At 35.5% G+C, this 17,451-nt stretch overlaps 1 protein-coding gene across 1 annotated transcript in view; it reads right to left on the bottom strand.

The window, feature by feature from the left end:
* Positions 1-17,451, bottom strand: part of LOC149803695 (uncharacterized) — a 180,334-nt gene that overhangs the window by 119,265 nt on the left and 43,618 nt on the right. The window contains exons 3-4 of the mRNA XM_089953483.1: positions 9,534-9,662; positions 2,536-2,723 (exon numbers count right to left, since the gene is read on the bottom strand). Coding sequence (XP_089809609.1) covers positions 2,536-2,723; positions 9,534-9,662 — 317 coding nt within the window. The remainder of the gene's footprint in view (positions 1-2,535; positions 2,724-9,533; positions 9,663-17,451) is intronic.

Here is a 17,451-nt window from a genome sequence, read left to right as displayed (position 1 = left end):
TGTTACACATCAATCTGGGTGTCACATATCAATCTGCATGTCACATATCAATCTGGGTGTCAAATATCAATTTGGCTGTGTCACATATCAATCTGGCTGTTAAACATCTATATGGGTGTCACATATCAATATGGGTGTTACATATCAATATGGGTGTCATATATATAAATACCTTTGGGTGCATTTGAGCAGGGAATGAATTTGAATCCTCTCAGGTACCCAAAAGATTAAAAACAGAATACTGATTTGAATCATGATGTCAACTGAAGCCCTTTATAAGATTCCTGTAAACACAGAAAGCTCTATAGTACTCAAGTAGTAATCTTAAAAAATTCAATGGATGGCTTCCCTATGGTTCAGGGACAACAGTACAATTTCCAGGTTTCAACTGAAAATCCTACCTGCCTGGGATTTGGATTAGGATTACAACATAACAACACCTCTGCTGTTTATTGTCTTTATTAATCTATTCATTTTCCTTTTGGTACAGTTCTTAAAAAATACATGACATACAACGAAATGCTTTTATTAGTTCTGCGACCACGGGATAGGATGTTAATAGGGTAAAAATACAAGACAACACTAAATCTATGTCATAACAGATGTCAAATTAAAGAACTTAAGAATGGAATGAATTTTTTTTTAAATGTTACAAAAGGTGCAAAATACGATATGTGACAGACTTAAAGAATTTGTTACACTGCTAGATTAAGGTCCTAAGAGTGATGTATTTTACAGTTAGTTTTTGTTTTGTTCATTAAGCAAACTTATTATATGGTGTCTAAACAGGAAGGCAAATATATCATAGATTTTGGGTTCTGGCCCGAGAGTAAACGTCCAGAGAGTGGCGATGATAAGACTGTGGGTCAGTTTAATCTGGTGTTCATGGCAGAGCAACACAAGTACATTGTTTAGTGCCAAGGTAATAGAAGTTCAGTGCCTTGCCCATGGGCACACCATATAAGCCAGTCATGGCTGATCCAATGGTAGGATTTGAACCTGCATCTTTTCAGTCAAGAGTCAGTCATGCTAACCACTGAGTCACTGTGGCTCATACCTGCAGTAGTTGCCTCCCACAACAGGCAGGAGGGTGGAGTGGGTATATTCTACATTCCAGAACCAGCGGATGGAGTGGATGATGGTGGAGAAGTGGGGGAAGAGATGTGGTTATCTACATTGGTAAGCCATCACAGACATACTAGTTCATATTGCTTCAAAATCTGACTAATATTACCAATTTTGACAAAGCATGTATTTTGTTTTGCCATGCCATCAAGTTTCTTCCAGCTTTCATTCTGACAGGTTGTTTTCAATTACAGCATTACTATTATTTCTCCTCCATTCCACAAGATTTAAAAACTTAAACTTGCAATAAATTGATCTTTGACTCATGAGCGTCGAATTCTACCTTAGAAATACTACACAAGTTTTTAATCCATTAACTTTCAACCTCTGCAAAATGATGAAAGAGAACAATACAGTAATTGTGGAGTCTTTTTTATTTTGCAGTCAGTTTGTGTCCCATTCTAAATCACCCCACTTAACTCACAGAAAAGTATTACGTGGCAGAAGTACAATCAATCTCAGGAACTGCAAATTTCAAACCATACTATCATCTGTTCATGCAAGCTATTATGATTTGGTAAAATATAATCAACACTGACTGCAATGTTAAAGCCATGCTAAGTCTGGGAGATGGGACAGCCTAATGCACAAGTTTAGGTGTCAGGTTGTGACACACACACACACACACACACACACACACACACATATACATATAAGTTTATAATGCCTACCACTAAAAGGAATAAAATTAGACACCCTTCTGAGGAACATCCATACATACAATAGGTACAAAATATATACTCATTCTTCTCCAAAAGAACAACAAAAATGTATATCAATTTTAAATTTATATCTGCATTTAAAACCAAAGAATAATAAATTGGGAAATTGTTTTTTTTAATCCAACAGTAATGTTCTAATAATTCTCACTTTGTGATATTATGACTGACAAATTATACAGATAATGAAGTCCCTTTTATAGTATGTGGAAGATTTTGATGGTAATGGCCACATCAAAGACTTCAATCAGACATCACATGGAAAAACAGAAATTGCAAGCGTGATGCTTTACCTTTTTTGACATTTGGCCAAAAGGAGGTGTGTGGTTTGGATTTTTAACTTAGCTTTAACAATATTTCAGTCATATCACTACGATGTCTGCAGTGTGACAGTTTATAGTGATGTCTAGCACTGGGGCATCATGCAACAGACATGTAGTATCAAGTCCCACCCAGTCACATTATCCTGACACCAGGCCGACCAGTCCTAATACTAACCTCTTAATGCTGAGCACCAAGCAAGGCAGCTGTTAATACCATTTTTGTATGTCTTTGGTATGACTCAACCTGGGATCGAACCCACGACCTCCCACCTCCGAGGCAGACGCTCTAACCACTAGACCACTGGAGAGGTTGCCAAAAGGAGGAAGAACAATGTAAAGATGACTGAGCTCTGCCTCTTACTACCTACCTCCAGGTCTTTCTTTTCATCCTGACCAATTTTGAGCACCCTGGTGAACTCATCCAGGGTTATCTGAAGGCCCTGATTCTGCTGGAAACACTTCTGGAGCTGTTCAGTCATCATTGTTGGTGTCAGTGTGTCCATCAACCACAGGTCCCTACTTCTCCTCTTGTGCTCCAGTGTCTGTGGGTGGTAATCTGAAAAACATAATACATTATAATAAACACAATAGTGACTGCATTTTTTCTTGCAAATTTAAAAACTGAAATTATCGTATATAATCAGCTATAAGTCAAGTCCAACTGCACAGACCCAGATCTGCCATTGCAAAATGTGATGGCAGATCTGAGTCTGTGCATTTTGTATGGAGTAATCAGTAAAACAAACAATATAGACCCTGATCTTCTGGAGAAATTTGCCACATCAGATTAAGAACTTTGATGTATGCGGTTTGTTGTTGTTGTTGTTGTAGGGTTTAATGCCATTTTTTCAGTACACGATAGGCTATACATGGCGGCCAGTATCAATGGTGGAGGAAGAACCCGTATGCAGTTTGACTCAACTTTTAAGTGAGTATATATAGGGTACTCTGTGGAGATGACCTTATAAAGCCTACTGGTGTGGAAAGCTACATAATATATACTTAAGATGGTGCATATTTAGGCAAGGATGTTTGTATTGCCAATATAAACTGAACAGGAATCTGCAAGGTTTAAGATGTATGGCATGCTTCCACACTTAAACATACAGAGTAAAAAAAGAAAAGAAAACAGGATTTATGTAATTAACATTGTTAGAATTGTGCTGTATATATGCTGTGTTAGTTAAATATAGTCCAGCACATGAGGCTTACTCACCAGTCAGAAGGGCCAACATTTCATAAAATGCACAAGCCCTGTGACAAAATACATCAGCACAGAGATGACTGTTGCCAGAAATATAAGTGTTCTGCAGACTCAGGTGTCTCACCTGCATCAATGCATTAATTCCCCCACCCCTTCTTGTATCTGACTTGCAAAAAACTTTCACACAAAACCTCAATGCAACTTGATAAAAGTGGTAACCAATGTCATCAGGTGAATAAGTGCAGACAGTAAGTATTGATAGATTACTGATGTTAAGTGTTCAATCCTGTCATTATAAATTACTTGATTTAGCATGTCCAGATATAATATGAAAAACTTGAAAAGACAGAATCAATACTAAATTCACAGCAGAGATTTGAATGAAATGTGAAAATTACAGAAATGCCATGAGCATCCTTATCAGGAATCCTAGTATAATCTTCTCAGAATCTAGGCAATCCATCCAGAGTGGGACAATCACAAACTTCCATGAAATCATATTACATCTTCCAATGAGTGCAGACAGGGGTTTCCATCAGAAATAAAACAGCAGATGCAGGCTCTCTGATTACTGACCACTCTGATGATCGACTGCCTCCCTTCTCTGGACAATGTCTGCCAAAATATTCTCCTTGTCAAGAATGTGATGAACTTGGAGAGTAATCTTTTCCAAACCTACACAGTACAGAGAAGGGGCATGTGTGCCACCTTTTCACCTGAGGTACGCTATCATGTGAGGTTTTGTAGGAGGAGAACATTATGCAGCAAGTTTTGTATTGTGTCCATGCACTCCTGTAGAGCCAGGAATACTGCTGTCATTTCAAAATTGTTTATGATGTGGGTAGATTCTTGCTTGGAACCAACCATAAATCCTGAAAAATATTCCTTCTGGCTCCAAGTGAGCACCCCATCCTGAATCTGATGTTTCTATGAATAGACAGGAGTGGGGTTATGGGACATGCATGGAGATTCTAATCCCAACAAGTCCCAGTTTTCCCATCAACTAAAGTGATGGTAATATTTCAGTTCTAGAAAAATCTGAGCTGTTAGGGGGTACCTATGCAGTTTCCAGTTCGCTAAAATAAGAAAGTGGAGGTGGCACATCAGAGGTAGAAGATTGGAAAGTGGAGGTGGCACATCAGAGGTGGAAGACTGGAAAGTGGAGGTGGCACATCAGAGGTGGAAGACTGGAAAGTGGAGGTGGCACATCTGAGGTGGAAGACTGGAAAGTGGAGGTGGCACATAAGAGGTGGAGGATGGGAAAGTGGAGGTGGCACATCAGAGGTGGAAGACTGGAAAGTGGAGGTGGCACATAAGAGGTGGAAGACTGGAAAGTGGAGGTGGCACATCAGAGGTGGAAGACTGGAAGCTAGTCATTTAATGCTAAGCCTTTTGTAGAAAAGAGTGCACCTCTTCCTTTAAGGAAGCTTCATCCTGAGACTTATTTTACGGAGCAAGGGAACTCTCCCTAATGACTAACTCAACAGGAATATGAGGATGCCTCTACTCAATCTTAATTGACTTAAAGTCAGATGGCCTGCCTCTCTCTTTCCTCTTGGACTCTACATTAGAAGGTGGTGATACTGGGGTTAGACTGACAAAATCAACCCTGCCTTGATGCCACAGCCCTAATGTCCATGGTGGCATGAAAGGGATCGATAGGTCACTTCCCTAGAAAGGATATCACACCTTGTAGTGATTCAGTGAGAGTAAGGAAAGAGAGGTATACAGATCAGATCCACTGTTCTCATGAAGTGTCTAAATGTTGACTACCAATCCCGAATCGGGTTACTAGTAGCCAGGCTTGAGGGAGGTATTGACCTGATCAATGTCACCATACCATGAGGTTCCCATTATTAATCACCAGTGACTGGTCAGATGACTCAAACATGTTGGAGGGTCACTCCTTAGCAACAACTGAGCTGGATCGTAGCTCTCTCTCAATATGCCAGTCACCTCAGGGCTCTGAAAGGGTGCTGCTTCTTCCTCATTGGAGGAAATCAAACTTGCTCTCTAGAATCACTATGAACTTGAAGGGGGTGCTCCTCCCTCATAGGGGAAGTGCACTTCTCCTCCATCCAGACTCTGAAAGGGTATTGCTTCTACCCTACAGGGGAGGCAGGACACTGATCCCTTAAGCCCCCGGGATTGAGTAGTGTCCATGTGAGAAGGACTAGTTTTTCCCTTTGGAGTCCAGAGATGCCCCAATTGGAAGCTAGCTCTTGGTAAGGTCCTACACCTTGTGGGACCATAGGCAACAGAGTGAATACCCATCTGTCTATCTGCAACATGTGCAAGGTGGGCACTGTGAGTATCCCATGGGACCTTCTTATACATGCATGTTGCCACACTCTGTTTAGACAAAGTTCCTTCGAGGAAAGTCTGAAAACAAGAGTAATACATATTATAATGAATATAAACTTGAGAACTGGAAACACACCAATCTACAATGCAGTACTGGACCCATGTATGCCAATAACACGCAAAACAAACTACAAGTGTGCATAAAACACCAAGAGGGAATGTGACTGGACTCGCTCCTGGGTGATAATTTCGGGCAACAGCACAAATCCCTCTTAGAATGGCACCGTTGACAAAGCAATACTAATCTAAGTATTGGAAAATATAAAACCAGCAAGCTTCAGGACCAACGGGTCTGCAGCGAGTAAACAGGCTCATGGGGGTGAGGGTCTTCAGCAGACTAGGAGGGGTGGTGATGCATAGTGGTTCCTTGACTATTCAACAAGAACTGTGGAGCCAGAAATACTCTGTGATCTTCAACTGGATGCTAAGGGTTACTTGTGGATGAAACATTACTCATTCTTTTGTACAAATTCTACACTCTGATCACCAATGACAGAATCAAACCTTTTTTCACAGCTGTATAAATCCACTGACTTTGATACTCATGGCAGTAGATGAAACAGTTAACTTTTGTGTTTAAATGCTAAACAATGATCATCTGTGGTTATATATCCGCTATCAATTATATTTGTTTATAAGTTCCATACACTGATTCTTGTTTGATTAAAGTTACATATTCTAATGTTCCAGTTAGGTATGATATCATTTACTTAAATCAGTTGTTTAACTCGTTGCATATCATTGTCAAGTCCATTATACACACGAGTTTGGTGTCAGATTCATTCATCATTCAACTAAATTATAAATAATTTCATTCACTAAAATACTTTTAACATCTCTGCTAAAATTTAATCCCAACCCAGCTTCATCCTGTTACACCATCTTACATGCATACAAATATGCGATCAAATTTCATTTATCTATCTTAAGTGACTTTGTTGAATGACGTTAACAAGGTTTTGATCAGAAAAAGTCAGTGATATGTCCAGGGAGAATTCAAACATTTTCATAAGGGGTAAATTTTCAATATTTAAAATGGGGTGGGTTGTGGGTTGAGTTTTTTAATAAGAACAATGTGAGAATATATCTCTTAAAGTATGTTTCAATCTATTTATACCTATTAATAGAGTAAGATAAAATTGTTATTGTGGTACAGCAGCAGCAATCATGTAATATGACCATGGCTATATGCTGCATAAATCAGAACTGCAAGTATCAGCAAAGATATTACCACTGAGCACCACAAACCACATGTCCACCAAAAATTACATGTCCAACATTGTAAAACTTCAGCAATCATGGTTGGTATAACAATTTTAATAACTAGAATGAAAGCATCTAATGGCTCAATTGCAAAAATTAATTTGTAAGCAACTGATTGTGCTGGTTGATCTATAAATCAATCACTAAATGATCTATATCTAATTTAAGTATACAATAAAGCCTACCAAATTTAATTTGTCTACTTTCAGAGCAATTTCGCCTTATCATGCAAAGGTTTTTGTCAGAAGTTCAAAATGTTAAACAAAGTGCCAATCATTATTTTTAATTTTTATAATGGTCTGAAATATTCACCAGGCCATTTACATAAAAATACAAAAAAAGCCAACCCAAGTTTTTCTTAATGAAGTTAACAAGGTCTTTTGTCAAAATATTAAAAAGTGCTACAATGGCCTGAAAATCCAATCAAGTCTTCTCTATATGTGTGTTGACAAATATGATATTTGACACATATATCATTTGTCTTTGTCGACAGTTTTATGTGAAATCTTGCTAACAAGCTTCTCTTGATGGACAGACAGATGGACAGAAGAAGAAGACGCCACTACCACCCCACCCCACAACATTTACAAAAATGTCTAAATGTGTGCATGGTATACAATAACTACAACGATACCATGTAATCAAGCTGATTCAAAATTCAACCCTTCCTCCACTCGTGATAGGATTACAGTTGACTGCTACCATATTTACTGGTGTATAAATCCAACTGCATACAATAAAAACCCGAATCTGTGTCACCTGGAGTGCTGGCTTATCATCATCCATGTTGTTTAGTTCAACTGATTACTCATAATAAACTCCTAGATCCAAATCTGTCATTAACTGTATCTGTCTCAGTTTGCAATTGTTTCATTTGCTGTACATCTTGTAACTCTTATTATGATGTTTGATGAATATGACAGTTTTTGACAGTTCAAGACAGGTAAAACATCCCTCAGAACAATAGAATCAAATTAGAGAGGAGCTTCCTGGTAACTCTAAACTACACTTCTGTAATCCTGAAAGTAATCTTCTGATCCAAAATGAACACAGGTAAGTGACTTGAAAACAGGTAACTGCAGGGCAAGTGCATAGTTACTTGGCCAATGTCGAACTTGCTTATAAGTCAAAACAAACTGCCAACAACAAAGATCCTGATTTGCTGTAGAATAATACGACTGCACATCAGGGTCTATACTGTCTGTGCTACTGATTAATCCAAACAAACTGAAAGGATCCAGATCTGCTGGGGCATTATGAAATCATGGCAGATCCGGGTCTGTGCAATTTACAGTTGGACTTGTCATATAAGCAAGTATATATGGTATTAATTTCACAATCTGATGATAACCCATGATCACCGGCTGCCAGAAAAAAGGGAAGAAAAAAATACCTTGCCAAGCTTTATTTTGGCAGTTCAAGGAAGCCATTTAATGTGAAATGGTTAGAGCAGTAGAGCAGGGTAGTCCAACATTTTCAACACTATGTCCACATGGCCCAAAAATGTAAAGTCTGTTAGCCATATATATATATATATATATATATATATATATATATATATATATATATATATATATAATAGTAATTATACTATAAATAGAGAACTGACTTTGTTTATGAGCATATGTTGTTTGAAATAAGTGGAACAATTCATGATATCATGACACATTCAACATATAATAGTCACGACATGGCATTTAAGTAGCCCATGAGACTGAGGTGTAAGATACCAGACTCTCCAAGCCCCTGCTTCCCATCATTATAAAAATTCATGAGGGGGCGCTCAGCAGTTATTATGTACTTTTGAGAGAGTGACGTATGTAAGGTGAAGCTGGCTGCATTTAAAATATGCACAGTGGAGAGAATGGTGGCATAACTCTATGCTACACTAATGTAATGTGGATGATATTTCTTTGGATATTGTACTTTTGGAAATTGTACAAGATCTAAGCACGCTGCTAACTAAAATGACTGCTCACTTGTGCTAAAAAAATCAGCCTGAATTAGCCTAAAGTACACTATCCATAGCAGCTATTAAAATAGGAAAAATGAATTCTGCCAGACTAGACAATACCAGCTATTAAAAGTGCAATGAATGAATTACCAACTGTATAAAATGTAAAAAAGGTTATTGGCTCTTTTTTATACAATTTACCTCTGAAGTTCAGGAAGTGAAAATGACCAAGTGGAGCTATCACTTTTTTGAAAGGTGCACATCTGGAGTAAGGCCAAGCTGTATACTCTGTAACCCATATTACACCCATCAATCATACACCAAAATAAAGGGAATTAAATGTTCTTTAACTAAAGCTAAGATATATACGGTCTTTTTTAAATAGCCAGTATAACCAGTGAGGAAAGCCGGGGAAATTCTTTTTCTTTAAAATTCTAACCCATGCAAGATACGAAACTGTAGAGTGCCACCTATGCAAAAATCATCCATCCATGGACTACACTATGTGAAAAACAGTGAAAACTTGTTCTGCAATTAATATGAAATAAGTGAAGTTGCAATAAAGTATATCTGATACTGACTGCACGGAGGGTCCCTGGCCTTTTTCTTGGTGATGATTTCATAGACATGGGAATACTCCCACTCCAGGTAATCCATAAAATGTCGGAAGCCCTCATATCCCTTCTTCTGTAGTAATTCCAGAAGCTTGCCTAAAAACAGAAAATATACAAATTATGCTAGCTTCACAAAGCTGAGCCTTAACTTTGATTGTTTAAATTATTGACTGATCTCAACTGCATGATCAACATTGTTATGGATATTTAATATGTATTGTGTTCTTGTCCAATGTCCATGACTGAGTATGGAGTTTTTGTTTGTACCCGATTCTTGCCATGTTTGTAAGTTATAAATAAGCTGTTTAGTTATATCTGAGTACAAGGTCTAACCTTGTTTACAAACTCAAAATATTCTGGAAGTTAACTTGTGACCCATATTTTGGTCCTTTTATTGTGTCATAGGTTTTTTCATAAGGCTGTGGTAAACAAAATTATTCTTTCTTATTTTAATAATAGTTTGGTCTCATTTACTATTGTGTTCAGATATAATTTGAGAGAAATCATTTATTTAAATTATTCACTAGTATTACAAACTGCTCACTGACTTTTTGGACTACAATACTATTTTGGAATTATTGTGAATTTATTCAAAGACATTCGAGATTATATCATTGGGATACATCAAGACTATTGCTACATTACCTCATTCAAAACTCATCATATTCAAGGCTTTGAATTAATTTGGAATATTCTATACTTCTGAATTTATGATTTAACATTTAGGATTATTTGTAATTTAATACACAATACTGAAAGATTTTTAAATTTTCAATTTGTATTCTAAAAAAATTAATTATTTCTTGAATTTTAAAAAATGTTTTGGTTTTACTTTCTTTCTGTTACATAGTATAAGAACATCGAGTCACAGCAATATCCATCATCTCACAGTCACTCAATTTACTTTCATTTTTTTTTTTTATTTTTAAATCTTTCATTTTTGTGTCACTCACAAGACTATATTGTAATTACTAATTATCACCAACATCTTCATCTAGTGGAAGTTAAAGCATATTTTTAACAAATGTCCCAATTACATGTGACCTAAATAACATAGCTTATGTCCCACTCCATTAAAAGCCAAAGGTGTGGATTACATGCCTAATGAATGTAGATAAAATGGAATGTGTCCTGGTTAAGTCTTTACTGAGCTGCCACTGTCATCCATCTGATTTTTCACAGCCAGTTTGGTACATATCTAATAATAAGTGTTCCAGGTAGATCCGTGTTAACAAATAAGCAATGTCTAAGCTGAGTTGATCAAGGGCCATAACTATGAGAAATAGGTGCAGAACAGTGAGATAGCAATTTATTTTGCCCTGTGTCCCAATTGATTCTGGGCCACTTCCCAATCTCCAAGTGCTTGGGGTCTTTTTAAATTTGACGTTTACTTTTTTAAACCCCTAATTGTTGATGCCCCAAGTGCAATATTAATTGTAGATGGTGAAGAAACTATTGTTTAGTGGTAATAGGGTTAAGCCATCTGCAAAGTGTAGCAATTGCAGTTGGTGAACACCTGGAGTTACTGTGTGGAAACATAACTGGTAACAGCTACACAGATAGATACATAACATTATAATATGCTGAACCAAAGGCAGACACATAATGATTAGCAAAAAACTTCTTCAAATTATCTATGCTTGATGAGACTATCCGTAGAAAACATAGTAGAACCATACAGCCTTACAGATAATTTTGGTCAAGTGATCTCATACCTTGAGCAAGTACTGACATCAAAAGTATTACATCATACCAAGCACAACATCAAAAATTATGCTAAGTATATAAGCTATGAACTTATTCATTTCTTTTGTTTTTGTTCTTTTTAATAGCACTTTTAACTTATTACATATGGGCTATATCATGCAGAGGAAATGGGAGCTAGGTGCTTTTCCCAAGGACACACTGAGGCAGTGGACCCAAGCTGCCTGGTCAGGTATCAAATCCATGACCCTTGGAATGTAAGTCTTACACTCGACCAACTGAGCTACTATACCCCAAACAAGTAAATTAATCTTACACCCGTCTTCCTGACAAAGGTTTGAAGTTACAACTGTATCTAGTAGCACATTATGCAGTAATACATATACATGAACATGGGTCTATCGATATAGATCACTGTTCTGACAACAGAATGTACCTCATACAAGAGTATATATACTGTATATATCGCTATAAATGTGTACATATAATATCACGATAGCATATATGCTGTATATATTGCTATAAATGTGTATATATAATATCACTATAGCATATATACTGTATATATCACTACAAATGTGTAACTATATCACTATAACATATATAGTATAAATGTGTATCTATATCACTATAGCATATATACTGTATATATATTTTTATAAATGTGTAAATATATCACTATTGCATATATACTGTATATATCACGATAAATGTGTACCTATATCACTATAGCATATATACTGTATATATATTTTTATAAATGTGTAAATATATCACTATAGCATATATACTGTATATATATCACAATAAATGTGTACATATATCACTATAGTACATATACTGTATATATCACTATAAATGTGTACATATATCACTATAGTACATATACTGTATATATCACTATAAATGTGTATATATATCACTATAGTACATATACTGTATATATCACTATAAATGTGTACATATATCACTATAGCATATATATTCTGTATATATCACTATAAATGTGTATATATAATATCACTATGGGTGCAAGGGACAGCTTTTATGCACACATTGAATATTGCAATACACCTAATATAAAAATTCATAAAAAAGATCAAATACATGAGTGAGGTTAAAAAGGTCCATATTTTTGGATAGGTATAATAAAGCGAAACATAAGAATATCACCGCTCCGGTGGCCTAGTGGTAAGAGCGTCCACCTCAGATGCAGGAGGTCGTGGGTTCAATCCCCGGCCAAGTCATACCAAAGACTTACAAAAATGGTACTAACAGCTGCCTTGCTTGGCACTCAGCATTAACAGGTTAGTGTTAGGACTTGTCAGCCTGGTGTCAGGCTAATGTGACTGGGTGAGACATCATGCTACATGTCTGTGGGATGATGCCCCAGTGCTAGACATCACTATAAACTGCAACACTGCATGCAGTCACACTGTAGCGATATGACTGAAAATTTTTTAAACTACTATAAAAATCCGAATCACACATACACACACACACACACAAACATAAGAATATCATTCCCTTGACCTGAAAAGTAAGTGGAAATTCACAGAATAAAAAGTTAATGCACCCTAATCCCAAATTTATACATGCATTTTTCATGTCCAAAGACCATTTTTGAAAACATGTGGTGCTCACAGTGCAAACACAAGCCCTTTTCCTGGGTGATAATTTTGAAAAACATTGTGCATTTAATATCTTGATGCAATTCAAAATAGTAGTTATCAAGGCAGTTTTCAGATATTCTACTTGCCTTGAACCATGTTGACTGCTATCAATGGCTAGCTCTGCTTCCTAGCAGACTATTTGTATCTTACTGGCTATATACTGTTTAGTGAACATATGGCATGTACATACCTCACATCAGTTTCAAGAACAACACAAGCCAGAAAGACCAAATTAACAAATATATCTTTAATTATAACACAATAATAGTTCAAAAAGTCACACAACAGCCTTAAGTTAAGAAATTTGCCAGGAGCCATTTTAAGAAACTGTCCCCTGCCACCTATAGCATATATACTGTATATTTCACTATAAATGTGTACATATATCATTTTAACATATTTACTGGATATATCACTATAAATGTGTACATATAAATGTATACTTAGATCACTATAACATATATATTGCATATATCACTATAAATGTGCACGTACATAATTATAGCATATATACTGTATATATCACTATAAATGTGTACATATATCACTATAGTACATATATCACTACAGCATATATACCATATATATATATCACTATAAATGTGTACATATATCACTATAGTACATATACTGTATATATCACTATAAATGTGTACATATATCACTATAGTACATATACTGTATATATCACTCTAAATGTGTACATATATCACTATAGTACATATACTGTATATATCACTATAAATGTGTACATATATCACTATAGTACATATACTGTATATATCACTATAAATGTGTACATATATCACTATAGCATATATACTGTATATATCACCATAAATGTGTACATATATCATTATAGCATATAAACTGTATCTATCATAAATGTGACAAATATGAAGAAATTATTTTGGTTTGTACTGCACTACTGCAAGCTACACATACACATTATTTACCATTATCTAGGATCAACACAGTTCTTTTTTGTGTTGTTTACTGTACCCTTTGGAGACACTATCAACATACATTATTCAACAATAAAAGAGACATTTAGAATTGTACATTATGTACAAAATGTTTCCTCAGCAGATTTTATCTATGTGACTGATGAGGTGTTCAAGTCTGAATAAAATCTGAAAAATGTATTGCATATATGAAGCATTTCCAACAAGTAGAAAAAGACAAGGCACCTGTACTACGAATCGTTTCTTCATTATGACCTTGAACTCTATCAAAAAAACTTTTCTATGTTGTTGCTATAATCCACAAGTGAAAAACTCTCAGATCAGTTTAGCGCATACTTGAGGTTTATATTAAACAGCCTAACTGACACATACTGTATTTCTGAGAACATCTGCTTCATAAATGTGATGAGAAGTGAGCATGGGCTAATTCCTGAACAAAACGATTTTAAGATAAACATTTACCAAAGTTTGTATAAGTGTGAATGGGCTTATTATCAAGCATAAACCTATAACTGGAGAAATATGGTAACTGTTATTAAGTCAGCCGAGCATGTATCTTTTATCAATATACATGTATCTCCATTTCAACCAGTTTCTATTTAGAATCCATCAGAGAAATAACTTTTTATGACTTAGGGGTGATTATGCTCGACTTATATGGGACTTCTACATATATAATGACATGAAATGTTAGTCTGTATAAGTACAGAGTACAGTACAATTGAAAACAATATTGATCCAAACTTCACCTTCATTTAACCTGTAAAAGTGACATATGAGTCATTTATAGGTGGTTTAGGCCTTCATCAGCTGAATATAAATTCAAGGACATTGTCATTTTCTGACTAACAGTTTACTGCAAAATACAGTCTCAAGATCAAGGTACCATATATACTTGCTTGTAACTCAAACTGCAAACAACAAAGATCCTGATCTACCAAGGCATAATGTACCTGCAGATTAGGGTATATGTTGTTGGTTCTACTGATTGAACCTAACAAATTGCACATACACAGATCTGCCAGTGCATTATGCAGCTGGACTTAACTTAAAGCGAGTACAGCCAGTATACAGCAAAACACAAAGATGATATCATGATTGTGTTTCTCCAAAAATCATAACTTCTCACAAATATATAAATTTCAATGAATAAATAAATAAAACTTGCAACTTTCTATGGCTCTTACATTTACATATCAAAGCTAGAACAATATAATAAAGCTTCATATGTGTGTGTGTGTGTGTGTGTGTATTTTTAAAAGGCATGAAATGGGGACATCAGTGTGTATACACAACAACAGACCAGGGACACACCTCAAAACAGGAACATCCCCGTTTTGTACTGTCAGCTTAAATGGAATGCCAAGACCTTACTTAAACAAACTTAAAATAAGCGTATCTGAGCATGTCCCTGTTTTGTTGGCATTTTTTCAGATCATGCTATACACAAGAATACACACATCCCACTTGACTCAAAACCTTGTATCAGTCAGAAAACTGTATCCCCTTTTATGCAGCAAAAATTCACAGTTTTGCTGTCAGCTTGTGCACTTTGCTTCAGAATTACTCACCAAAGATGGCATCAAGAAGAGCTAACAGGATTTATCATTTATGTAAACATAGGCAAATATATATTTTATTTTTTAACACAGACAGCAATATCGATACACATGTTTATTACATGGATAGTAAAACATTCATAACACATTTTGCCAAATTAGATCAGAAACACAAGAAAACAATAAAAGGTTTCATGCAAATATTATGCAGTTTTTACGATGGACAATAGATTCTAGCCAGTCATCTGTGTTTGTATATATTTTCTCCTATTTAACTCTGAGCCATTCACATTTGGATAAGAAATACACTGGAAAATATCAGCATATATTTTAGTTCATTCAAATGTGGTAGGAAACATAATAACAAACAGTCTACATGGTAACAAAAACACAATACCATTTGTTCCCTCCTATAAACCAAATCAGAGTTATATCCGACATGTTAAGCTTGACCCAATAGGAAATAAAAAGATTTTTTTAAGTCAGTAACTTGTATATGGCACCAGTCACAATGATGAAAATACAAGTTTTCATACTCTTATTTAGTGTTTCTCTATGTACCTTAAATGTACATGCTGGCTGAAGTATAGATAATGTGAAACAAAACAATCATATAAATTTTGTTTGACTCAGAGGTAAATTATCACATATTTCTCATTCTTTCCTCGTTTACTCAGTACTGTTTTATATTCTCTCTCTCTCAGCTCTGTTCCTTCTGCCTCTCTTTCTTCCTTCTTGCTAGCTTGATTTCCATTGTTTTCGCCAATTTCTAAGGACCTGATGACATCAGTCATCAAACAATTTTTCTCTAATAAATCAATGACCACAAATATGCAACGGGCTTCTCCACTAAGCGAGAGGTAGAACATTAATAATGTTATATGCAAAGGGTCTCTTTAGTGAATGAATGAAACAGACTATAATAATTTTCCTCTAATTAATGCACAACCACCAATATCACAACTACACACTTACATCACGACTTCACCATCGCCTGCCAACCTAACAACTACATGGTTTCTCCTTATTACATTTCCGTAACGTAGTGCCAGTACTCAGCTACCATAAAATACAAGTCACAACTCAAACACCAAATACTGGGAACTATTTTTCCTATACTACCTTAAGTCAGTCAAATCATGTTTTAAAGCCTCATTTCACCTGTAACTTTACACCATATCTGCCATCACAGCAAGAATAAAAGTCATCTCCAGGTAACAGGAGAGTCCCTTTTATCAATCATTCCATTGTATAACTGTACAATTTACTAGTCTCTATCATAAATACTGCACATGTCATGTCACACAATCAACCCACACAATTAGACTTTAATAGGGACACTTATGCAGCTCTGACCTGAGCTCACTAAAACTAAACCATGCCAAAAATAAAAAATAAACTTTTGGTGCTTCATATTGAAGAGATCTTATCATGTATTGGCTTAATAATGAAGGGGTTTGCAATAAAGTGGCAAACTTTAGTACACAAAAGTTAAAAATGTGTTATTTTGTGGGACATTTTAAATTCTAAACTGTATTCTTGCCAATAAAATTATTTTAACTGAACATTGGCACATAGATCTTTGATTATTTAATTTTAGAAAAAGGGACGCATTCTCTGTATTTTCACACAATTCAATTTCTTCAAACTCCTGGATATACATATTTACTTATATATACACAACAAACATTATATAAAGATTCAACATGATAATTTCAATTTAGTTTGTTAATATGGATGGGAACTATGTACAGGAGGTGAGATTAATGCAGTATTTAGATTTAGTTGATCCTTATTTAGAATTAAAATACATACTTATCGAATGTCCACTATTTGATTGTATAATTTCTAACACTGTATATTTGTGTGTCCCTGTTCTAATGGTAAAGATTCTGATACATGTTTCTTCTAAATCAAACAAATGGCATGTATATATGAGCCAATGTGGGTATGTGAGAAAGCTTGCCAGTAGCTTCTTGTGGGT

This window comes from Sinohyriopsis cumingii, chromosome 3, assembly GCF_028554795.1.
Source record: "Sinohyriopsis cumingii isolate HCF-2022 chromosome 3, ASM2855479v2, whole genome shotgun sequence".
Taxonomy (NCBI): domain Eukaryota; kingdom Metazoa; phylum Mollusca; class Bivalvia; order Unionida; family Unionidae; genus Sinohyriopsis; species Sinohyriopsis cumingii.
The sequence above is the reverse complement of the archived record's forward strand: the minus strand, read 5'-3'. Positions and strand labels throughout refer to the sequence as shown.